Source organism: Mytilus edulis, chromosome 3 (genome assembly GCF_963676685.1).
Source record: "Mytilus edulis chromosome 3, xbMytEdul2.2, whole genome shotgun sequence".
Classification (NCBI taxonomy): domain Eukaryota; kingdom Metazoa; phylum Mollusca; class Bivalvia; order Mytilida; family Mytilidae; genus Mytilus; species Mytilus edulis.
In genome coordinates this window covers 80711244-80737713 of record NC_092346.1, presented here as the reverse complement: position 1 = coordinate 80737713, position 26470 = coordinate 80711244, and the positions used below count along the sequence as shown (strand labels likewise).

Below are 26470 nucleotides of genomic sequence, written 5' to 3'. Positions count from 1 at the left end.
CTAATTTAGCGGATATTTCTAAGGGAATTGTAAATGTACTAGCAGGTGCTTTTAGCATGTTTGATCACGTGGTTTAGTTACTATGGTCATAACCTCTGCTCCAAAACAATGACTGTTTACATCAGGGATACACAAAATGTAGTTCTAATGAACATGCTGTAAAATGTCATCAATGGAGAAAATACTGAAAGTATTAAGTTTTTTTTAACTCTTTAACACTGCATTCTATCCGTTTTAGTTAATATTTAAATTTCTAGCAATATTAATCGCTAAACTTGTGCATTCGGCGGAAGAATTTTACATAAAAAAGAAAACCATCATGGCGACGTCTTTTTCTACACTTCATAATGGATAATGAAAAACGAAGAAAAAAGTCAAAGAGAAAATTATTACAATGTTATAACCATATGTAGAATAAGATGGCAGACAAGGAACAATTCAGTGAACTAATTTGTTTGGTAACATAGCAAATTGTATTGAAGTAAGACGTAAAAAACTTGACGTGCCAGTGCGATTTTGCAGTGTTGTTAGTTTATTTCATTCACCCGATCGCACATGCATTTACCTCCATCGCACATTATTGTTTTATACTATTAAGCATAACAGCCGTATGCTAAAAAGTGTCCCCTCTTATCTAGTCACACCAAAAAAGCCAGTGATAACAGCTTGCATTAACTATTCTCTATGACAATATGGAGAAATACGAGAAAATTAGCAAAATTGGAGAAGGATCCTACGGTGTTGTGTTCAAATGTCGGAACAGAGAAACAGGAGCACTTGTTGCTATCAAAAAGTTCATGGAATCAGAGGACGATATGCTTATCAAAAAGATAGCAATGAGGGAAATAAGAATGCTAAAGGTTTGTATCATGGAAATAAAATTATCTTGGTGTCGATTCAAAAGGGAAAATTGAACGACTATTACTAATATTATATACACACATACGCTTGATTCTTCTACTTCAGTTTCTAATATTTCAATTGTTATCTTACTGTCAAAGTGTTTGTGTTTTTGGTGACCTCATTTGTGCACTTGTTTGGAACAACTTTCCTTTCCCAACTTAATTTTCGTCAGAACATTGAACAAAGGGATGAATATATTAAGTGTAACGGGAGTGGAAGATTCCACTGGCTTCGTTTTCCCGTTGTCTACCCAAGTTCTGGGATATTGGACAAACTACTCAGTAAAATCATGTAAACATAAAGATGTTGATTTTAAAGACATATATATGGTTGAACATAAGTTTACATAAATAAATATACGGTGGTGGCTAGTCTACTTGTATAAATAAAGGTTCCATATTTGCAAGCCAAAGTATGAGCGTCTGCTCGTTTCAACTCCTTAGTGTAGACTGCCCCGAACCCGGTGAGTGACGTCATACTTATAGTTCCTATGGACAACGAGCCCGGCCGGGCACGTGCCAGAACAGGAAGTCCAGACAAGGATAATTTCATGGCCGGTCTCTGAAGAAAGAGTTACGGAACTACAAGTAATACTAAAGTTAACCAATTTCCCAAAATAGATAGCATAAACAAATAAACAAAGTGACCACCATTACATAAGTTTAAACATATTTATGTATATATAGGCAGGGTGTCGCCTTTATTTTTTACTGTATAAAGCTTAAAGTGATCCTGTCCACTTCTTATTTGTTTTTTATTTACTTTTATTTTCCAATCCGTAAACTTTGGATTTCTGAGCCTTCCATTGTATAAAGCACCCTATATTTTTTAGATTTTAGTTGTGTACAGTAAATCTTAAAAAAATAAATATTGTTCAGGCCTAGATACTTTTACCTTTTAATTGCGTAAATTATTTTATCAGTCCTTAAATAGTTTAAATTTTATCCGTGTACAGTGAATCTAAATTCTAAATTTTTTTTTTGATTTTGATTTTATTTGTTGAAAACTTTTAGTGCATACAATATAAGTTTTAATTAACTCCCGTCTGGAAAATTCTGTTGCGGAGGTGTTCCATAATTGGAAGTATATACGTACATGTACAGAAGAAGAAGAATAGTGGATTGGGAAACAAGTTATGACAACAAATATAAATCCTTTTCCAGCATTAGCTTGCTCTTTTTCGGACATCTACAAGGGTGTCATTTACATGCTACAGATATTGCTCTCTCTTAACCAAGGTCAGCCATTTATCGTCCCCTCCCGACAGACTCCTGGTTTCTTAAGACCATACGTACTCGCAAATGGTGTCAAGGAAGAGCTAAAAAATTAATCCCTGAATTTTTCTCAGGGGAAGGGGTCTGAACTAGAAAACCATTGTGTAAGTTATTCCGATGCACTAACCATTTCACCATGGCTCTTCATGAACATATCAATGAACAGTGGCGGATCCAGCAATTTTAAAAAGGGGGGGTTTCCAACCAAGAGTAAAGGGTTCCAACTATATGCTCCCATTTAAATGCATTGATCGTCCAAACAAAAGGGGGGTTCCAACCCCAGACCCCCCCTTGGATCCGCCACTGATGAACATGACTCTCTGATGACTGCTTTAATATACATTGTAAGTTATAAACACTTCAAATAATAGAATTTTGATAAATTTCTAAAGGGAGGGTTGGATTTTGTACATAAGAATGAATATGAATGTTTCTTCTTCTTCCAAGTAAAGAACCAAATTCATATTGCTTGTGTAGGATCTCGCAAAAACTTTGAATTGTGCAGTGTTGCAACACACCAATTCTTCTCATTTATTTATATTTAAAACAGTTTCTAATTTACATTTCAAACTATACAGGCTGTGCTGTCAAGCAGTCATTATGGCTGTAAATTTGTCAACTCAAAGATGCAGGAATCTAATTATCACATGAAACATTTAAATGAAGAAAGAATTCAGAATATACATGGTAAAAGAGTTCTTCTGGTAATGTAAATGAATCCTATATATTGTCCATCACAAAAAAGCCTTTCGTTAAATATTTTGATGTCTCAAAGAAAAAGAGATTATTGATTTACAACATTAGCTGAAGTGGTGTTTAATAGTGATAATTCTATTATGATAATATCATAGTGTTCTTTTTTTGGGTCTTGGAGGCTAAGTGGTCTTAATCCATCTTCTTAGCCTGTAAACACAGAGATCTTGAGTTCAAACTGTAAATGTGACAGGTGCACTGTGACACCTCATTAATCCTGCTAATCTCAATTAATTAGGTTTGTCAGTTTTTCTACCAAAGGTCAGTGGTTCTCTCAGGGCACTCCAGCTTCTTTCACCAATAAAAACTTGCTGCTACAAAATAAAACAAAAGTGCTGAAAGTTACATTTGACACCAATTTATAATTAGAATTAATCATACTAGGGGCAGGACATCAGAATTAATTAGAATCAATCATACTAGGGCAGGACATCAGAATTAATTAGAATCAATCATACTAGGGCAGGACATCAGAATTAATTTGAATCAATCATACTAGGGCAGGACATCACAATTAATTAGAATCAATCATACTAGGGCAGGACATCAGAATTAATTAGAATCAATCATACTAGGGCAGGACATCAGAATTAATTTGAATCAATCATACTAGGGCAGGACATCAGAATTTTTTTATAAAACTGTTGTTTTGTCGTTACCAACATATTTATTAACATCTCTTCCAGTTTCCAGTCTTGGAATACATGGTGACGTGTATTACCTCAATGGAGCATGCATGAAAACCCTTTTTCAAAGTTGACATTTCTACAAAATCTTTCAACAAGACTCCCATGTGCATGTCTAATTAACTATTTATTCTATTACTCACTACAAACTGTTCAATCTCATGGGAGCAGGTCATGGTTCACACTTAGGATTTTTCCTTTTGATGAGTCCAAGGAGTTCTTTGTTGCCTGCCATTATGAGTACAAAAAAGACACAAAGCACAAATCTGAGACTACTTGAAGGATTTGACAGCGAGCTAGTTCAAAGCCAATATCAACTTATATAAAAAAATCTGTTTCTAAGACTAGAATATCAATAAGTACATTACACATCCAACATACATGTACAATGCAGGGTTCTCGCTAAGGCAAGTCCATGAGTCCTAGACTCATCAAAATCTGTCTGGACTCACCATTTTCAAAACTGGTGAGTCCACAGATGCATCAATATTGAAATATTTTGTATAAAGTGAACACAGTAAAACACAAATATCATCATTTTATAGCAAAAGTTTAAAAAGTAATCTGAATTTAATGTTATTTCATTGCTCTGTTATATAGGCCATGGAGGATAAAATATTACATTATATTGCAATAAAATATATTCTTCTTGCTGTTGCTGTTGCCACTTGGACTCTCCATGGCCAAAAATGACGAGTCCCTGGACTCGCCTTCAAAAATCCTTAGCAAGAACCCTGCAATAGATTTAGTGTAAAGGCGTCATGAATCTCAAAGTGAAGCAATTTTATAATCTATATAGAGACTTATAAAAAAATACTCTGTTTTAATAAAGGTCACAATTATATCTTATTTTAAAATACATTTCATGAAAGAAAACAATTTAGTTTTCAGTAAATTTGAATAACTGTACAGTTAAAAGACTGGTCTATTCTTTAAAAAAAAATTAAGTGAAACATTCTTTGAATTATAATTTATTAAAAACAGTCACACTTGTTATTCTTATGAAATATATGAAAACAGATAATTTGAATAGAATTATTTTCTGGATGTCATGAATTTAATAGAAAAAGTTCACAAAGTAGACACATTATAAAATATTGTTTTTCTTTCCAATAATACATTGATAAAAGATTTAAACTCAGTAGACATTTGATCAATGAAAAAAATAAGTTCATGTAAATCACAGCCTGATAAATTTCCATATAGACCTTGTATGATTTGACTGAACTGAAATTTGTGATGAGCAAGACAGTAGTACTGTACCTAAACATTTGATACATGAAGATGTTGGTTATGTGTCTATTGTAAGCTTTTGCACAATGAATACAAAAGAAGTTACAGAACAGAGTTATAAGGGAAAAAAATGAATATTTGGGTATAGATGCGCATTAGTTTTAGTTTAAACATATTTTATTTGCGTAAATGTGCAAAAGGGATGAGACACAAGTTAATCAAACTTATAAAGTTTCTCCATAGGCGGTAATGGTAACGTTTTCTTCTGTTGCTCAGTCCATATCGTTAACTTGGATATGTGTGATGGCTCGTTTCGAAGCTGAGACATTTTGACATATGTGGTTAAATTTTCGGGGTACGAAGTGAGATTACTTTTTCTGTAAATTAGCAAACCCCGAGTATCCTTTTGTGATGCGGCTTCTCATGGTAAATAATCCCATTTTTAACACAATTAGTTCTTTGAAAATTTAATACTTTGAACACATTTAATAGCTCCATAGATTTAACACATTTATTCTGTGTTCCCCTACTTTCTAAATTAACTCAAATGGTTAAGCTCAGTCACTTGTTTATCATAGAAAAGTGTCAAATATCACTACACAGAGAATTTTTGTTTAAACGTGACTTTTGAGTTCCTCATTTCAAGGCGCATTAGGGATGTTGTCCCAATTATTATTTCTATTATGTACGTCTGTCTTTGATGGAATGCTGTTATTATTAACCTTTCTTCTATTAATAATTTTTCAAATTTGAAAAAAAAGTACTTTCTTTATTGTCGATGAATCTTATTATATATATATATATCCTATAAGCTGTACTTGCTTTTGGAATAAAGTATTATTATTATATAACCTCCTTCTGTAATCTCTTGGAAAATTTCTTACCATGATATAACCATCTAACATATACATGTAAAAGATCAGGGGAATTTCTCGCTACATTGAAGACCTGTTGGTGACCTCGCTACATTGAAGACCTGTTGGTGACCTTCTGCTGTTGTTTTTTTCTATGGTCGGGTTGTTGTCTCTGTGGCACATTCCCCATTTCCATTCTCAATTTTAATTTTACATGTACCGGTAATTTTATTTATTTTACGAAGCTCATATTTTTCAAACTTTCTAAAGCCAGCCATGAAGATAACTACATGTACTTGTCAAAGTTGTCAAACACCATCCTATTGGTGCTGATGTCAAATTTCTTCCGCACACATTACCAAATTGTAATTTTGAGAGTTTTATGTACCGGTATGATAGATATATTTATATACACTAAGCTGTTTTAATTTTTGTGGAATTTTAGATTTCTATTTTGTTTGAAATTTGTCTTATGAAGTTATAGTTCTGTAATTATTTGTCATCTTTTTAGTATAAAAATGGTCATCTAAAAAAATCCCTGTTTCTAGCCAATTGTTGTGGACTGATTCTTCAACATGACCTTTAACCCTCTGTATCCTCCAGTCCAATGTATCATAAAAGATCAGGGAAATATAGTGTATCAAGCTTACAGATTTGATTTGATTTTACCTTTTTAATTCCTGTGAATTTATGAACCAGGCTTGCCAGTTTGATTTATTTGGGGATGTACATGTACAGTTCCTTTGATTTAAGGAAAACTGAAATGTTTCTTCTTTTTTTCAGCAATTGAAGCATCAGAATTTGGTAAATTTAATAGAAGTATTCCGACGGAAGAAAAAGCTTCATTTAGTGTTTGAATATGTAGATCATACGGTGCTAACAGAGCTTGATAGAAATCCACGAGGGTAAGTTGGAAAGAAAATAATTTCATTCCATAAAAATAGATACTCATGAAAAATAAATAAATCAACAGTATTTTACAAAAGCATTGCAAATTAAAGAGAAAAGGAAATTGTGTCCAAGCATTAATCATTTTAAAAAAGAGTTATTACTTATTACAAAATGACATAAATGATAAACCACAGTAAGAAATTAAAAGGTACAAATGTATCATAAAATTTTAATTTGAATTGTTAAAACATGTCTGGTACCTATTATATGCTTTAATTTGACTGGCAATTGGGGAACACAGTTTCCCCATAGATGTTTAAAACAATGGATGCAAGATTTTTTCACTGTGTTGAACACCCATTGGTGTGCTTGGGCTGTTTCTGCTCTTTGGTCATGTGGTTTTCTTTTTGACACATTCCCCATTTCCATTCTCAATTTTATTTTTCGGACCACTGAATTGTTTTGCACTAAATGGTTGTCAGTGTACTGCATAGATAACTTGTTAGAGTAACACACTCTTTACACCCTCTTGAGATAATTCATAATTCATATGATGATTTATTTTTCAGAGTTCCGGAACATTTTACCAAAAAGATAATATACCAAACAATACAAGCTATAAAGTTTTGTCATCAACATAATGTAAGTATGACATTTGAATGTTGAGATATAATGTTTTATGGTGATTAAGAAAAAAAGGATTGTAACCAAGGAAAATTAGTGAAAGTAAAGTAGTTTGTAGACATATGTAATTTATAAATTAATTTATAGGCTAAAACTCAAATCATCACTGTATAGTCATAAAACTGTTAAAATTGTAAAAAATATCAATTGGAATCCATGGGCAATATATCTCTGCATTCTTCAGGAACAATTGCCCCTTCATAACTAGTTCTGTCTTTCATACTTGACAAAGAAATGTGACTTTTTATGACTACAAACCATAATTTATGGAATAAAGCTTTTGTAAGCTCTTTTGTGGTTGTTAAGTTTCTCAACACTAAATGTAAATTGTAATGAAATAACAGAAATTGATTGTGAAGAGGTGTAATTGGTTGTCTCCAGGAAATGTGTGACTCTTAATGACACAGATTAGACTTGGTAATGCTGTACTTATGGTGTTATAGCTACAATGTTTACTCAAATCTTATCACCACAAATGTTCTCTTTAAAAGTTCTCATTTTATTGGATGATTTATCAACAACTTGTGAAATCATTTCATTGATAATATATATGTTGAAAAATTAAAGAATCCATGATATTCTATTAGTATGTAATATCTAGACAGGTTGACACAAGTCTAGTATACTGAAAATTCTGAAATTTTTGCTGCATTTATTATTTAAAATTACTCATTTTAGACTGAAATGTGGTTTTAATTTTTACGATATTGAGAAAAACCCTGTTTTATTCATATAAAATATTTCAAATCAAATTACAAGTATTGCTATTTTAACCCTGTCACAATTTTTGCAATAATAAAAACATCGCAATAATAAAACATCATCGCAATTATAAAAACATCGCAATTATTTCCAAATTTTCAGTATTCTGATTCTTACTGAGAAATGCATCTTGATCTACACAGAAATGGGTCCATGACGTTTGTAATACAGATAGAAAGACCAGTCATTCTATTACCATAAATGATCTCCTAAAATCAAGTCAAAATGAAACATACACAATTTGTATTAATATATACATTTCAAATCAGTTATTTATTATGGCTACACAGATTTTGAAGAGATGTGTTTTATGATTAAATAAACATCAATCTGAATAATAAATTTTAATATTATTAAATAGAGTTTTTACACACAAGTATTGTTAAAAAATGATTTTTTCTAAATCTCCATTTAATTATTTCATCTGTTTACTGTGTAATGTTATCTGTTGTGTACAAGTTATCATTTTGGACAAATTATAATTTGTACAAAAATATTGTACAAATTATAATTTGTATTTTGACTTTGTACAAATTGTAATTTGTACAAAAAGTGCTTGTACAAATTACAATTTGTACAAAAATTGACAAAAATTCACTTATAACTTGTACAATAATTTATCATATGGATTTTGGTGAAAAAATAATTGATACACATTATTGAACTGCTATTAAATGACCACACAGTACAAACAAGTTACAACGAAAAGTTAGACTTTTAGACAAATAAATATCTCAGAAAGAAAGGGAGATTAAACACCACATTTGGTTAGGAATATGACTATGCCAAAGTCAGGAATATGTCAGTTGTTTTTCTGCCGCTTTTTTTTTTTTTTTTTTTTTATCAATGTCTTTTTTCAACAAGGATCTTTGTTTTATAAATATCTATGACTGTGCATAAAACTCAACGGAAATCGGTTGAGAAAATCTAAACTTTAAAAACAACATAAAACTTATGCAGAACAGACAGACGGACTTTTATTTTATAAGAAAACTAGTTGGTGTAGTATTAAAACATCATCAGACCCAATGGCATTGAACCATCAATCTTTTCACAAACAAAAGTGAAGCGGAATAAGTTATGTAAGTCCAATCTTTTGATGTACCAATTACAAATATAAATTATCACTTGTTTAAAGAAAGATTTGACCATTCATGGACTTTTTAAAATAACGAATAAGTGGAAACAAATCTTTTGAGATCCTTTTCACGATCATCAAAATGCTGTACACGATCTTTTACGATACAAAATATCAAATTTTTGAAAATTAATCGTTTTTGCAAAGTTTCTGAATTAAAAAAAATCCTCAAATAACGATAAGAACTAGTGAAGCAGTACTATTGAATGATATTTTGTTAAGAAAAAGTAGTCAATGTATTTACGATGGAAGATCAATCTGCCTTTTGTAGTTGTGTAAAAACGGTGTATTTTGTTAATAAGGTTTAGTGTGTGGTCAGTTAATTACAATTCTATCATGTGAATCAATGCAATTTTCACCAAAATTCACATCTAAAACTGTTGTACAAGTTATAAGTGAATTTTGGTCAAGTTTTGTACAAATTGTAATTTGTACAGGCACGTTTTGTACAAATTATTATTTGTACAAAGTCAAAATACAAATTATAATTTGTACAATATTTTTGTACAAATTATAATTTGTACAAAATGATAACTTGTACACAACATATAGATTGATAGCAAACAGAATAACAATTTTATTGTGTGTTAAACAGGACCTTACTTGTTATAGGACTGAATTAGAAATATCATGTCATAGCCATATTAAGTGTATAATTTGATTATGATAGTGGATATAATTTGAAATTGATAGTAATTTATTTGTTGTTCAACATTTCTTTGATATTATCAAATATAGTGAACAAATTTCAACCCAATTTTAACTTCAAATTACCAAGAAGTTGATAGGTGGTTTAACAATACGAAAATATGATGTTGCTAAAATATGATACATGTGCATTTTATCATTAAAGATAAAATGCTTTGACGTTTTTTTTAAAAACCTTGTTTTTATGAATTTTCTCGTGAGAAATTCAAATTTAAAGGTGTGTTACATAATAACATTCATTAAAAATATATGAAACCTCTTTAACAGTCATAAACGAATACAAATTAAATTAAAAGTAGTTCATCAGACTATAAAAGTTACCAGAGCAAACTTTAAATTTTGTGCATAGCTAACTAACAAGCATACTCAAATGATACTCACAAAAGGATAAACATCATGTAATATTTATTGATATTGACACAATGGAATATATTGTAGTTTACATATCATAGCGTTAAAAGTTTTGTGGTTTAATTAGAAAAAATAAAACCATTATTTAAGTTGTTATAATAATCTTTATGTAATGATGGCTCTTTTAGAACTATTAAGTTATATACTTTAATATTGCACTGGAGTCTCAACAATTATCAACTCACTATTGTAGGTTAGGGTCCTGTCAACACTGAGGTTGTGAGCTCGCCTCCAATCTTTCTTGACTAGGATTGTCAGTTTTCCTTGCCGAAGCCTGTTTGTTCTTGCCTGATACTTAGGCTACATTTGTCAATTAAAACTCAACACCATGATATATATGTGCCTAATTGTACTGAAAATGGCATTAGACCAATAATCAAGCATCAACTCACAAATTGCAATACTAAGCGACTTTTTCAATTGATTAAACTCAACAAAAATTTCAAAAATGGTTATTGGAGGTACCTTGTTAATGATGACTGCAAATACAGGTTATAAAGTTGATTGTTTGGCATCTGTTGTATAGTGGTTTAAGTAGTAGAACTTCTGTATCTGTTGTATAGTGGTTTAAGTAGTAGAACTTCTATATCTGTTGTACAGTGGTTTAAGTAGTAGAACTTCTGTATCTGTTGTATAGTGGTTTAAGTAGTAGAATTTCTGTATCTGTTGTACAGTGGTTTAAGTAGTAGAACTTCTGTATCTGTTGTACAGTGGTTTAAGTAGTAGAACTTCTGTATCTGTTGTACAGTGGTTTAAGTAGTAGAACTTCTGTATCTGTTGTACAGTGGTTTAAGTAGTAGAACTTCTATATCTGTTGTACAGTGGTTTAAGTAGTAGAACTTCTGTATCTGTTGTATAGTGGTTTAAGTAATAGAACTTCTGTATCTGTTGTATAGTGGTTTAAGTAGTAGAACTTCTGTATCTGTTGTATAGTGGTTTAAGTAGTAGAACTTCTGTATCACTAGCCTGTTAACATTGAAGTTTGTCAGTTGGAATCCAGCATGTAACAGGTGCGCTCCATTTTTTAATTGACTATGATCACAGTTTTAAGGTGAATGGTTCTCTCTGACATCCATCAGTACAAACTGAACACCTATCACAAAAGTTGCAGATTAGACAAAAATGAAACAAAACAAAATAAAACAGAACACAATGACCATTTTTTTCCATCAAAGAAACCAAAGGGAAAGCAATAAAAGTTGTTTACTAATCAATAATGTTCTATGTTACTATGGTATAATTTCTTTATTTCAGTGTATCCATAGAGATGTGAAGCCAGAAAATATACTGATATCTAGACAAGGCACAGTTAAATTATGTGATTTTGGATTTGCAAGAGTCTTGAGTATGTATATATTTATTGACTAGGAAGAGTATAGGACTGACAATCTCTTTTCTGGATATATTCATCAAACAAATTTGAGTAATCTTGATCTCAAAAGACTAGTGTATCCTTGTCATATTTTCATGTTCCAGGTTAGAATCTAGTTTATGGTTTGTTTTTTCTTTGAAAAAATGTTTGCTTAGGATATAATGTGTCAAAGGCAGATATTGCTATGCCCCACTTAGGTGCATTATGTTTTAAGTTCGTCCATCTGTTGGTTAGTTAGTCACTTCGTTCGTGAGTCTGTTCCACTTCTGTTTTAAGTTTTTGGTCAAGGTAGTTTTTGATGAAGTTGAAGTCCAATTAACTTGAAACTTAGTACACATGTTTCTTACGATATCATCTATCAAATTTGCTAAATTAGAATTTTGACTGGACATAGGAAACGATAGTGTGAGTGGGGCATCCGTGTACTATGGACACATCTTGTTATAGTTTTATTTACAACTTATTTAGACTAGCTTAACAAGGTGCATTGACATCTGTCTAAGTTGATATCTTAATGTCTTTTAGTAGGGTTGCTGTCTACAAAGTATACTTTACATTTTAAAGTTATATAGATATGATATTACAATGCAATGAGAATCTTAGTCTGTTTTACAGGGGTCCTGACCCAACTGATTTAGGAGATAAGTTTAGAACTGAGACTGATTTAGATGTTGAAACTTGCATAATCAAGAATATCAAGTCCTTACATAAAACATTTTTTTCTTTATTTTTTTTTTTTCTAATTAAATATTTATTTTAATATTTACTGGTGATCATTACTCAGATATTTTTCATTTCAAATTTGTTCTCCCTCTTATCTTCCTCTTAATAAAATGACTTAAAAATGCAGGAATTTAGAAGGTGAGATAGGATCAAAGAGATACTTTTCCTTTTGATCTTGATTACAAATAAATTGTGTAAAAGGACCATAAAATGTGTTTAGATAAAAAAAAAAAAGGAGACGACTTTCATTGTAGAGACATTATTTCATAATTATATATTGATTGAGTGGCTTATCAGAAATTAAAACCTGTATGTATAGTTGTTAATTGTGCATAAAATGCTTTGGTGAGCAAGGTCTAATACAGAAATAAACAAAAATGTGTCCTTGATATTTTTTCTTTGATAAAAAATAACATACATCACTGGAGGTGCACTGAGTCAACAAAGAAAGACTGTCATTTTTAAACTTCTCCTCTTTGATGTTATTGTTTTCTCTCTATTGTGTGAAAGAACAGAATTTTATAACAACGTCCATTTAAAAAAACTTGTTTTATCTGTCATGTCTATGATATTTATTTAAACTTGGGTAAACAAAACGACAGATTGTTATAGATCTTATTTTATCTTATGACAACAATCTTTGTTCAAAGAATTTTGTACGAAATTGTTTAGAATTTTTTTGGACAACATAATGTACATTGAAGTGACCTTTAAAAGTTGGTTTATATATATATTGTGTAATGAGAAAGAAGGAAAGACTATATTAGTTACACACAAAATTCCTACAGGCATTTGACAAATGGTGCGTTTATTTATGCTCTACGTCTTGAAAATACAAGCAAGCCTTTAACATTTCGAAGTGGCATCAACAATGTAAAAGTTTTGATAAGATCAGTTTTAGGGGAACCACTTATGACAGGTCAAGGATATTTGGTATGCAGTTGTTATAGCATTGACACATCTTATTACCATATTTGGTCTCCTCCCCCCCTCCCCTCTCAGTCATGGTCTGTTATTTAAAGATTTTCCATTTTTAAATTCAAAGTTTGCTGTATACTATCAAAACTGCATACATATCTCTGTGTCAAGAGTTTATGTGTGTGAGATATGCAATAAGAATTTTTGGTAGACCATTAAAACAATTTTTGCATATTTTTTTTCATGATAATAATTATTATAATTTATTATTTTTTTTTGTGAGTCTTAAAAAACAATAAGTTGAATAAGTTTAAAATAGTTGTAAACTTCAGTAGATAATTATTTTTTTTAAAGTGCTGTAGATGAATGTACATGTAGAAGGAAAAGGAGGGGTTTGGATCTTATTTATGTTTTAGAAGAACAGGGGTCATTTGAACATCAAGTTGGATTAAAAGTCTTCTATTAATCATATAATTTAAGAGAAACTTTTCATCTGTGATTTACAGACATGTCAAAATTACAAATTACTCAAACACTTGTAACAGTAAAAAGTGAAGTATGCCAAAATAAATAAAGTTTGAAATTGATTTTTGAACCATCATATATAATAAAATTATAAAGATAAAGTTCTTTAAAAAGTGCACTTCCAAAGGATATAAATTCTACCACTGTACTGAGTTTTTTTCTCACTGAAAACAGTACAAATTTCTAAATTGGCCAAGCAGTGAAAATATTCAAAATTAGACTCATATATATATATCCATATATTCTCACAGGAAAACATTCAATCTGAATGAAAGAAAGATGTCCCACTCTGTTTTATGTTAATTGTGCTGTTATATGTTTGTTGGGGTGAAAATCTGAACTCTATATATTGTGGCCGAGTATATCATCTGACTTTTTTATTTGGACAATTTAAAAAAATATACAGTGAAACCTGTTTAAACCGATCGTCTTAGGGACTAAAAATTTTGTTCAGTATTGACTGATGTTCGGTTTTATCGGGTTCACAATGCATACAAATTGATATGACGGTGCTTATGTTCATGTTTGGTTTATACAGGTTTTCGGTTTATACAGGATTCGGTTTAGCCAGGTTTCACTGTATTATATTATCCTATAGAATTTGTGTATACAACAGTCTGATATTTTTTGCAGCTGGTCCTGGTGATGAATACACAGATTATGTAGCTACGAGATGGTACAGGGCACCAGAACTATTAGTAGGAGACACACAGTATGGACCTCCTGTAGATATTTGGGCCATTGGCTGTGTTTTTGCCGAATGTCTAACAGGCCAGGCGTTATGGCCTGGTAAATCAGATGTTGATCAGTTGTATCTGATCAGGAAAACCTTAGGTAATGCTTTATAATTTATATGCAGTTTGATCAAGTGATTTATAATATAATCTTTTCATAAGAATTTGAAGAGCCATCCAAAAAAAAAAATGATTTGTCATTTAGTATTGCAAATATTTAAAACTAAAACGATCAAAATCAAAGAAATAGTTTCCACTGCTAAAGGTGCTTCAAGAAGTCATTTATTTCCCTTACCTTTCTTATCATAGAGTAAGTATCCTTCTTCTATTCATTTGGATATCGATTTGCTTCTAGACCATTTTTTTTTTTTTTAATTTAACAGAAATACATATAATTATGTATAAGTGTAATCCTCATTTATAATTCTTTAAGTTAGATATTCTGGTAATAATACTGTCTTTATGTATTCAATTTGTCCATGAAAAGGACCCGATAAATTTTAGCGGTGTTTGATAAGTATCTGCATTAATATAGTGACGGTGACCACCAGTGCTATGAGAGAGACAGGTTTTCAATACAATGTTTATTTTTTAGGTGACCTGTTACCTCGACACCAAGAGATTTTCTCAAGTAATAGTTTCTTCAGAGGTCTAACCATACCTGAACCAGACAGAGTGGTATGTATAGGTGGCTTAGTTATAATGCTTGTGCCTATGTTATTGTTCTACGAAATTTCTATTATCAATATATTACATGGCAGGCAGGCTATATGCATTCATTCCTATATAAGTGTAAAGTTTGGGCACACATTGGATTTTTGTTGTTGTCTGAGTTGAAAATTTTACAATATTTTAATTCCTTGATAACTTGTTCTTTATACTATATTAAATTCAAAATAAAGTACATACAGTGGTAGTAAATGTGATGAATTATAATTTCCTATCCTGTTTACAATGTTTTGGTATAAAGTTGTAGATAATGTCTTGGAAAATTATTGTTGTATGACATCAGAGAAATGAAATTACAGGATTTTTATATCAAGTCAGATTATTGGATTTTATTTCACTAATATCAGTTTTTTAATGTAATCAATGTGTTAATTTATAAGCCAGATCTTTTTAGAGGAAACTCTTATGTGTACAAATCTTGCCACTTTCATATATATATATATATCTATATTTTATAGGTTCCTCTGGAAGAACGATTCCCTAACATATCATCAAATGCCTTGCATTTTATGAAGGTAATTTACATTCACAATGATTTTATCACAGGAATGTTTGAATGAACTGTATACTGTACATGTGAAGCAACTTTTAATAAAGTCCATGTTGGAAAAATCTTGAAATAATTGAAATAAATAGAATTTTTAACCATTTATATTTTTGATTGGATGATGAGAAAAAATACATCTGTGTAAGTGATTATTTGAATGTTTACCAGGTTGTGTAAATTTATTGATTAATGCATAAGATTATCAGTTCATATATCATTTCATTATTTTGATATTTTACTTCAGATTTTTAGTGACATATTACTCGATTTAATTCACTTGACTGGGTGGAGTTTAACCGGTTCGCTCATAATAAACCAGTCCATCTATTGATAGGTGTTTTAGGACAAACTCATCAATGAAATGTACAGTCATTCTTTTGTCAATTCATTTGATGACACTGATGGGTTATTAGAAATCAGTAATAATCATAACAGCAATCCTCCTTATCACACACATCTTCAAATAGACTGTCCTTAGCAAATTAAAACGTTAGCTCCGCCCGATCAGTTGAAATAACATTGGTAATACCACGGGTTCATAAATATGAAAAATGAACCAAATTGTTTTTTTTAAGTATTTTACATCAAGTTCCAACTTCATGTAATTTATATATCCTGAATTGTACATATATCACCTTTCTTTGTGCAAATTTTCAATCCATGTTTAAAACCTAGTATTGACAGACAACTCTTATGGAGTAACCTACTTCTCATAAAACACAGGTTGAAAACCTCTAATAGATTAACTAAGGAGCACATCTCCCCATCAATTTAAATTCAAAATAATGGTCATGTAAATTTGTGCTAAAAATATTTCAAAAGTTCTATTAATGTAAAGGAGTAGGTCCGGTAAGGGCCGATTTTGGCCTCAATTTTCAAGTTCATTCAACGAAATATTTTAGACACTTTTTAAACACTTTATTGTCTATTTCAATTGATTTAATTAGTTTTTGTGAAAGATTTTAACTGATTAAGTTATCAAAAAACGCTCCGATTCAAGCTTAAATATGAAAAATCTATCAAATTTGCCAACAATCGTCACTTTTCAGATGGTTTTTGTCAAAAATGAAAGTGGCCCCATCCGTGTTCATCCTCAACCTTTATAGTTGTGCCAGACCGTATGAGTATTTGGACCGTATGCGTACGGTCTGGACCGTATGCGTATATTTTCAAAATATGCATACGGTCGGACCGTACGTGACGGTCTGACTAATATTAAGAAGTTGGTCACGTTTATCAGATACAAATGTATATAACAGATCAACATAGCTTACATTTCAAATTAATGTAAAAAGTTCAAAAGTAATTGAAATAAAACAAAATAATGTTATAACTATTTTTAAAAATCATGTTTATTTAATCTGTTAATCTCCTGTATTTAGCATGTCAGTAATTCATATATTGAAGCCAAGTATGCTAATTAAAATTGAAGTTATCGGAAGTAAACTTAGAGTCGGAGGACAATCGTTTTAGAATATTAAGGAACTTTACAAAAAAAATGCAAAGCAACGTGCATGAACAAATCATGTTACTGTAATAAAAATATGACGTTCTTTGTGGAAGTCAGTGTCACCTTGAGTACCAAAATAGGAATCACGGATATAAAAATAAACACATATTTAATTTCAAATGTTCGCTTAATCATTTCATCCATATACATGTAATAAAATCAATTTGTATAACTAGAAATAATGATTTTGATAAATATTTGTTTAAATTTAACAAATATGATCCCTAAACATCAGCTGGACCGTACGCGTATACTCATACGGTCCGACCGTACGCTTATGGTCAGACCGTACATGTATACGGTCCAAATATTCATATGGTCTGGAACATATATATTATGTATTATCGTTAAATACAAATTGCATTTCAATATTATGAATGAACACGAATGCGGCCACTTTCATTTTAGACAGAAACCGTCTAAAATTTTATTAAAATGCTAATTTTGTGAAGATTTCAGTAATTTAGCATGACTTTATGATGCTAGTACCCGATATATGTGCATTGTATTGTCAAAAACAGCCCATATTTATGTAGTAGAATCATTTTACTTTCAAATAAATAGCTTCATGATTACATTATCACAATTTTGTAAAACGGCTATATTTTGGGCCCAAAAAGGGGTCTTACTGAACCTACTCCTTTATTTGTTAGTTTTATCAAACAATATCACATTCACTTTGTTTTCTCAGTGTAGGGATATTATTCTAAATGTAGATCAGTTGAAATGGTGTTTTGACACCTGAATTTTTATGATATCTAAAATGAAAATTTTATTTTATGCTACTATTGCATATCATCATATATATCATATTATCATATAGATACAAGACTTGAAATATTTGTTTGTGCTATTTAAAATACATTTATTTTTATCTTAGTGCTGTTTACAAATGGATCCAAATCAACGTTGGAATTGTCAACAGTTACTGGAACATCCATATATGGATGCCAACAGGGATGCCCTTGATCCACCCAATAGACCAAATCGTAAGAAGAACCCATCACGCACGAGTACACACGTAAGTGAAACGGTAAGATGCCACGCCCATGCGGTAAGATTGTGTGCTGATGCTTGGTTTTAACAGCATTGCACTGAGTGGCATTACCATTATTTTATATTTTTCACATACAATTTTGCATTATATATTCTCTATATATATCACACTTTACTTTTAAATAGACAACGGAACCTACTTACCATTTATAAGCTAATGAAAAAATGATGATGAAATTATTTTGTACTTTAAATTTCTCTGCCATTGATTTCAACTGCATGGAAATATGACAACATGTATCAGTTAAATTCTTTCATGAAGATTATTGATACATTTTTGGGGATATTTTAATGTAGTAGAATAGGATCTCTGAATAAGATCTACTTTTCTACCCATTGTGCACAGATGTAATGTTGTCTAGATAAAAGATTGCCATATTTGATGATGTATGACACTGTGTTTATTTGGTTTTGGTTTTTTTCTGTACAACAACACAGTATTCTGTGAGAAAAATCTGCTCTTCTTTTAAAACTGTATCTTGGCAAGAATGAAACATGTCCATTGGAAAGTAGGCAAATAATTCGAAAATAAATGAACAATTTTTTTACTTCAACTGACAATGAATCTGGAATTTCGTAGTCAATTAATTAACTTCTATGAAATGGAAGGCTAGTTATTAATCTTGAAATAAAAAAAAGAAATAGAAGAGGATCTACCATTAAGAAAAACATAGACCTCAGCAATAAGCCATTGTTTAATTATAATTCAGTGAGATGATAAGTTTGTCTAAGCTTTGCAAAAAAAAATAACTTTCATGAAATCTCTGTTGTAATAAAATAGAGATGGAAATATTATTGAAATAGTACAATGATTTCTTACTTTATTCTGACCATAAATATAAAAAAGAAGATGCGGTTTGATTGACTATGAGACAACTCTTCACAAGAGACCAAATGACACAGAAAGTAACAACTATAGTTCACTGTATGGCCTTCAACAATGAGCAAAACCAATACTACATTGCCAAGATTTTGCTTTGTTTTGTCACATATGGAACACTTCACTTTTCACAACTAAGTGTGCAGTGTGTTTATACTATATTGATATATATTTTGTGCTCAATTAATTATTTTCGCTGAATCTGAAATTAAACTATTGATTTCTGTAGAAAATATATATTTGCAATAAGTGTTAATGTAAGAAAAATTAAACTGATTTATATGTTCATATTTTTCAACTTGGAGAGAATAAGGATCAAAAATGCAGAAATCATGCAAGTTCATGAAGAGAAACATGTTAAAGAGAGAGGAAAAACATATTCAACGTGTTTAACTCATATTAACAGCTTACAAATGCTAAAAATAAAGTATATTTGTATCTTTACAGAAAAGAATCTTAACTGATATTATGTAACATTGATCATGGTTTAGTTTACAAGATGAAACAAAATTGTTACAAAAAATTTAGAAAGTCCAATTATGCCTTTATAACCAGTTTAGATATTGTATGTTTACATGTATTTTTCTTCTTCTATTTTTCAGACAAACTATCATCATTTATATCAACAACTGCCTCAGCTGCACCATAACACAATGAACTCTACCTCATCACCCACACCTACATTGAACCCTCCCAATAAGTCGTACTTTCAGGGGTCAAAGAAACCAAAGCCACATTATAATGACCATCACCTCCCGAACATCTGACTCCTCGGTCAAGGGGTTAGGAGGTTTGATGGTAATTGACCACTATCATCACTTGACTGACCCTGGAGGCCATTTTCTACATGGGAGCATCAGACGACTGGTGTGCTGCACGCCAGTTTGTTACTGCTTGGTTTTATGACTGTCCTGGAGCGTTACATTGTGACAAAACATTTATTGACATTATGTTGTAATTAAATGGGAGATTTTGTTGTGATTTGGTGGTTTCTCATGGTTTCTTTATTATAAGGAAAAAAAGTGTTGATTTAAATTTTAGAAATAAGAAAAAATTCAAAAATGTCTTTTAATCAAAGGAATTTGTTAGGTAAAAAAGTTATTATTTTTTTTAAGAATGAGAGTTTAATTTGAATTTTTTCAATTTTCAATTTTAATTATACATTAAATGTAGAGATATTATTCAGTATCTGATAATATTGACTTTTTATTAAAATGGATTTATTTCTAAGAAGAAAGAAACATAAAAGCATGAGATTCCACCAAAAATATGGTAATGTAAAATTTCAGGACTAGTCCTTATTGCTAGGCAACCACCATATATGTCAACAATTAATTGTAGTAATTAGGTATGTAATAATTGGTTTAGATGGTAGTTATTTTAGAGCAGAAATTGTAATAGATTGTGTAAAAGGGAAGGTGTATATGATATCTTATGTTGTGAAAGGTCTTAACACTCTAACTACTACTATTATCAAACAAAAAAGAAGAAATGGAATATCCCATGTAAAATTTGGAACTAGGTTATTTGTCAAGTCATTTACCTTATTAAGAGGATCATTAAGGGGTTTGTCTGGAGACATGTCATACCAAAAAAATACTACTTACATATAAGATGTGTGTATAGTTATTACTTTCATTTGGATTCATGAATCATGTGAAGATGTAAAAATATTTACTTAGAAACAAATGAAAATATATATGATGTGCTTAAGTGACCAGAAAACCCTTAAATCATTCTCTTTTTCCCTCATTGAAATTATATCAGAAATGTGTTTTGTAAAATATAAACGTGTGATAAAAAAGCATTCATCCCCCACCCCCACCCCAATTCACACAATTGTTACTTGGGCACACAAATATATTCAGGAATTTGAAAATACAATGTATTTCTTTTTAAGGTTTTATTTTGGAATTTGTAATAAAGAAGTTTTTAATGAAATCAGTGCTAGGCTTACCTTTTTTCATTGTCAGTACTAATTATGTATGTTTGTGATTGTGAAATTGTTTGTTTGTTGTTCTGTTTTGTTGATGTACCATGAAAGACAAGAGATTTGGGTAAGATTTTTCATTTGGGCAAGTAAATTGGACGAAACCATTTACATTTTCAAAACTTAACAAGATTGATAAAACTGCAATGACAGAGAAACAAAACCGAAATGCATGGGTTTTGGACTTAGACAATACAATCTGTTTACACTTATAAGGTAAACTCGCACATAACATGGTGGTACATATGATCTTTCCTGTGGACCAAATTTGTTTTCTTAGTAAAATTATGTACAACATTCCTGAACATTTAATTATTTTTTAAAACTTTGATCTTTTGTATTTCATGATGCTGTATTTTGTTATTTTTTTTAATCCCTGTGTGTTTCAAGGTATCTTTGGGGATTATCTCACCTAAAATTTTGTGTTTCATGATACTTTTGTGAGTTATCTCCCATGATCTTTTGTGTTTCATGATACCATTGTGAGTTATCTCCCATTATCTTTTGTATTTCATGGTACCTTTGTATTTCCCTTATAGTCCTATGACATATATGTTAACATGTGGTTGCCTATAGTGTGTTATCTTTACCTTATAATTTAGTTCTAGTTATGCACCATAGCCAAAATTTAGAAATTTTAGATTTTTAATATTTTCCAAAATATGCTAGATTTAGGAAATAAACTTTACAACTTGGTATGAATGAGGATAATATAAAAGTTATTTAAAGAGATATGACAATATATTAACTTATAGTATTTTGCCATTACTTCTATTACTTACCCATCAGTTTAGATATTTTTTAGATATAGGGACTCATTTCCCAAGTTGATCTTTTGTTAATAGATACAAGTAGATGTACAAATTGTATAATTGATGAAAGTGATCTGAAGATCAAATATGATTTGTTATAAATGAGACTTTTCGAACATTTCAGAACAAATTTTACTAGAAAATTATGCTTGTACATTTCAGAACAACTTGAATAAGAAAATATAGTTTTATACTTGTAACTACTTATACAAAAATAACATATACTTGTAACTACCTAAACATAGTCAGCTTTTATCAGTCTCTGATCATCTTATAGCTGTAATTACAGTCAAAATAGTTGTGGTATAAAATATCCAATTTAATATATTAGTCATTTGATTAAATTAACAATGTGCCATCTTCAGTAATAGTTATAAATATATTTATCTTGTCATTGTAAAATTAATATTATTTAGTTTATAAGTGATGTGCAGAAATCAAATTTTAAAGACAAAATAGTAGGACCTGTTTCTTGGTATTCCTTCATTTCCTATTTTTGGAAGGTTTTAAATAATTTAAACTTTAATTTCTAATTAAAGTTAATTATATCAATTAATTGTAACATATTTTTTTAGTGTTTTTGGAGATCATACAGTCTAGGGTTTTAAAGATTTTAAAGCTTCAATCCTTCTTGAAATTTCAGGAAACTTTTACAGAAGTTCCTTCAAAATAAAGAGTTACCTGCTCGATTCTAGAGTTAAATTTTTGTTAATTTCCCCATTTTTCTGTAATTTACAACTGGACTTATTTTATTTTTGCCGTCTTCATTCAGGAACAGTCCATGGTTTAATGTTTTAATGTATGGATTACTATGTCAAACCCTTCAAGGAATATTATAAACCTATCATAGAAGCTTTTTCACGAACAAAAATGGCACCTTGAGCAAAATGATTTTTCTCTTTTTTATTTTGCTGAAGGATGTTTAATTATCAACATTACACTTTACACAGACTACAGCAGTCACGTTTAGAAGCAGAAATCTTTTTTGAATTATTTTTATATATTGAAACCAAAAACTGTTCAGGGGAAAATCTGTTAAACCTCAATTAAATTGGTTTCAATAAGAAGTTTTTTCGATTGGCTCTTGCTAATTTTTATAGTCAGAAATAATCAACACTTTTATTGCTTATGCTGTTGATATGCTGAATTTTGGAAAAACTTTATACTTTTTACTTTTAATGTGTCTTGATTCACACATTATTGTAGATCAAATTTACAGTATTTTGGACATTTTATTAAAATTGATGCAAGAGAAAAACTGATTGTATCTGAAAGGGTAGCAGAACCTTCCATGGCTTCAAATATCAATTCAGAATTTTTTGTTTCAAATGATTTTTTTTGTCTTCATTTTTGTTTGCCTTTAATAACCAATCCAAATTAAGGATGTAAATTTATCTAAAAACGTTAAATGAAATTCAGATTTATTTGAAACCGGTGAAAATGGACACGTTTAGAAATTTTCACAGGCAATTTGTCTAACTACATGTTTGTTTATTTTCTTGCATTTTTTTTTTCACAAGTGTGTTTTTCTTAATTTTCTGAGCACAATTCTAAAACCAACTAATTTCTGTTGGCACTAATTGTTTTGCTTTCTGTTGCTTCCAGTATTTGCCTCCCATGAAATATGGCCTGCTTGCTTCTAGTTTGAATAGTATATTTTAGTATATACTTCCAACTATGAGTACGTTGAGAGTGGTATATTCATCTGTTTATAAATTCATTTTGTCATTGCCATCCTGACACTGATTTTTTGTCTATATAAAATTCATATACATATCACTTATTTGGCACCAAATGCTCTCTGTACAGTTTCAGTTTTAAAAGAGTTAATAAATAATTCTGTAATTGCACATTCAGAAACCTCAGGAAATTAATTTCAAAGACATTACCCTAGATGTACATTTCTTGAATTTTCTGTCAGTGAAAAAGTTGTAATTTTGAATCAACATTACGCTAGCAACCATTTCAAGTTGCATATATTGGTTTTTGATGTTTTATTACAGAATCAAACATTTTATAACTCATAAACTGGAATTGGGTCTCATAGTTTGTTTATTTAAACATATATATTTATAGATCGTTTTACTATACCATTTGTGTATTTTGCAAGGTCTTTGTTTAGTGACAAAATATATTAATTGTAGTGAATGAATGTGTTGTTTTTTTTATTTAATTGATAATGGTAAACTTCATATTGTACAAATATGATGTATGTTGAAATGTATGTAGTTATTGTATATTTTATCAATGTTATCAGGAAAAATCTTTTATGGAGTTTTGCATAGGCTTTAATGAATTTCTGAGATTTATAATAGATAAAAAAAATTGAACATTGAATTATACAAGAAGCATTTTGAATAATTTTTTTTATAGAAAAGTTGGCTTTAATAATTTTTGAAAAGTACATAGCCAAGTATTTATGTAGTCCCTTGTTCTATATTCCAAACAACCCCTCAAAACTTGTCAACATTATACAATGCTGACTTTTTGCCCGTCTCATAATTCCAACTTAGGCACCAAAACAGTGTTTATCAGTTGGAACAAAATAAAGATGATGATTGTTTGTAAAAAATAGCTGGGGCATTTCAAAATAACCACTTAATATTATTGCACATATCTACTGCGTAAATATGGAGCAATAACATTTTTAAGCTGAAATTGCCTTTTGAAGAAAAACTTTTTAAAAGATTTTTTTTATAATTCATGCAATTGCTTTAATGATTGTCAAAATATTTTGTTTTTAGTTTTAGTGAGCAATAAGTCTAACATAGAAGAATATTAAGATATAATTGCTGGATTGGTGAATCATGTATATGTTATTCCTTCTTCACCAGATATTGTATCAGATGTTTCAAGTCTGTTTGACTTGTTTGTGTCTTGTATTTGTTTATAAATCATACAATTTGATTACAGTGATATTTAATTTTTGATTTGTTGTTATTAACATAAATTTTTCATAATATAATTACATAATGTGTCTCTCTGTTTTTTGGAAAAATAAATGTTTTTATAGAAAAAAAAACATTGAAAAATGCAGTTGTCCAACAATCATGTAATTGATTCAACTGACAGTGTTATTTTATAAAAAGTACAACTATGACATTGTGAAAATGAAAATTGTAATTTCACAGATAAAAAATTAAATTTTATATTCTCTAAATAATCATTTGAAATCATGTTATGTAGCAGTTTCAACATTTTCAAATAAAAGTCATGGATAGAAATAATTAACATGTTTCAATTCCTTTTCTCTTCTAAATAATTCAAAATTCTAAACTCATCTTCAATTATAATTTTTATGAAATTAATTTCCAATTATCTTGCTAGACTTTATATCCTAGAAACTTTGTATCATTTTCATGTCACATGAAGCTAGAATAGTTCATTTAGTTAATAAGATCATTCATTATATTTTATATGAATGTGGAGTCTTATATTAATTACAAAACAAGGTTAAGATATGTACAATGAAATAGAATTAAATAAAAAAAACAAAGACACAAGGAAATATTTTTAATTCTTCTAAAAAAATGGATTTAATTGTTAAGGGTTATTTGACAAACTGTTAACTTCCTTTTCTGATAAACTATGGGTAAAGGCTTTTTAGAAGAGACAACCATGTTCACACATAACATGTGCATCATTTTTTTATGTTTTTTCCTCCATTTTTTGTAGCATCCGTCCTGTTGTTTTGGTTGTCTGGTTGTAGACTAGAGTATACAATTTTTTGCCAAAGGTAGATCGGGTTTTTGTCAGAATAATCTCAACAGTCTTAAACTTGTTACCTGTATCTAGATACAATAAATGTTATCAAATCATGAACATCCTGTGTTTTCTTTCTTTTTTCAGTATTAGACATTAGCATTCAGGAATAATCACTTTGTTGTCTGATCCAGCCAAAAATATCATACTTATACATGTACAAGCAAAACAGTGATGTACATATATTTTTAACCTATAACATGAAATCAATCACTAAGGTGCACATGATATGGTTTGTGATATGATTGTCCTAATTCAAATACTAAGTAAAATTGATGATGGAAATGGGGAATATGTCAAAGATACAACAACCAGACCAAAGAACAATAAACAGTCAAAGACCACCAATTGGTCTTCAACAAAGCGATAAAATCCCTCACCTGGCCCCTAAATATAATTGTGTACTAGTTGAGTGAAAATGGACATTGCACTTAACTCCAAAACATATAAATGAACTAAAATTAAAAACATACAAGACTAATTAAGGCCACAGGCTCCTGACTTGCGACAGGCGCAAAAATGTAGCGGTGTTAAACTTGTTTTGTGAGATCTCAACCCTCCACCTATAGCTCGAGCCAATGTAGAATAAAGAAACACATAGCAATATACACAGTA

At 30.1% G+C, this 26470-nt stretch overlaps 1 protein-coding gene across 2 annotated transcripts; it reads left to right on the top strand.

The window, feature by feature from the left end:
• Positions 1 to 281: 281 nt before the first annotated feature.
• On the top strand, positions 282 to 25915 carry LOC139517579 (cyclin-dependent kinase-like 1). 2 transcript variants are annotated; one of them, XM_071308797.1, is made up of 9 exons: positions 282 to 860; positions 6487 to 6608; positions 7164 to 7236; positions 11552 to 11642; positions 14469 to 14669; positions 15165 to 15247; positions 15757 to 15813; positions 18236 to 18388; positions 19894 to 25915. In XM_071308797.1, exons 1-9 carry the CDS (start codon positions 693 to 695, stop codon positions 20056 to 20058), a joined length of 1113 nt encoding a protein of 370 aa, XP_071164898.1. In that variant the 5' UTR covers positions 282 to 692; the 3' UTR covers positions 20059 to 25915. The 2 variants fall into 2 exon arrangements, with proteins under 2 accessions (XP_071164898.1, XP_071164899.1); XM_071308798.1 differs by having other exon boundaries at positions 293 to 860; positions 18236 to 18376.
• The last annotated feature ends 555 nt before the right edge of the window (positions 25916 to 26470 follow it).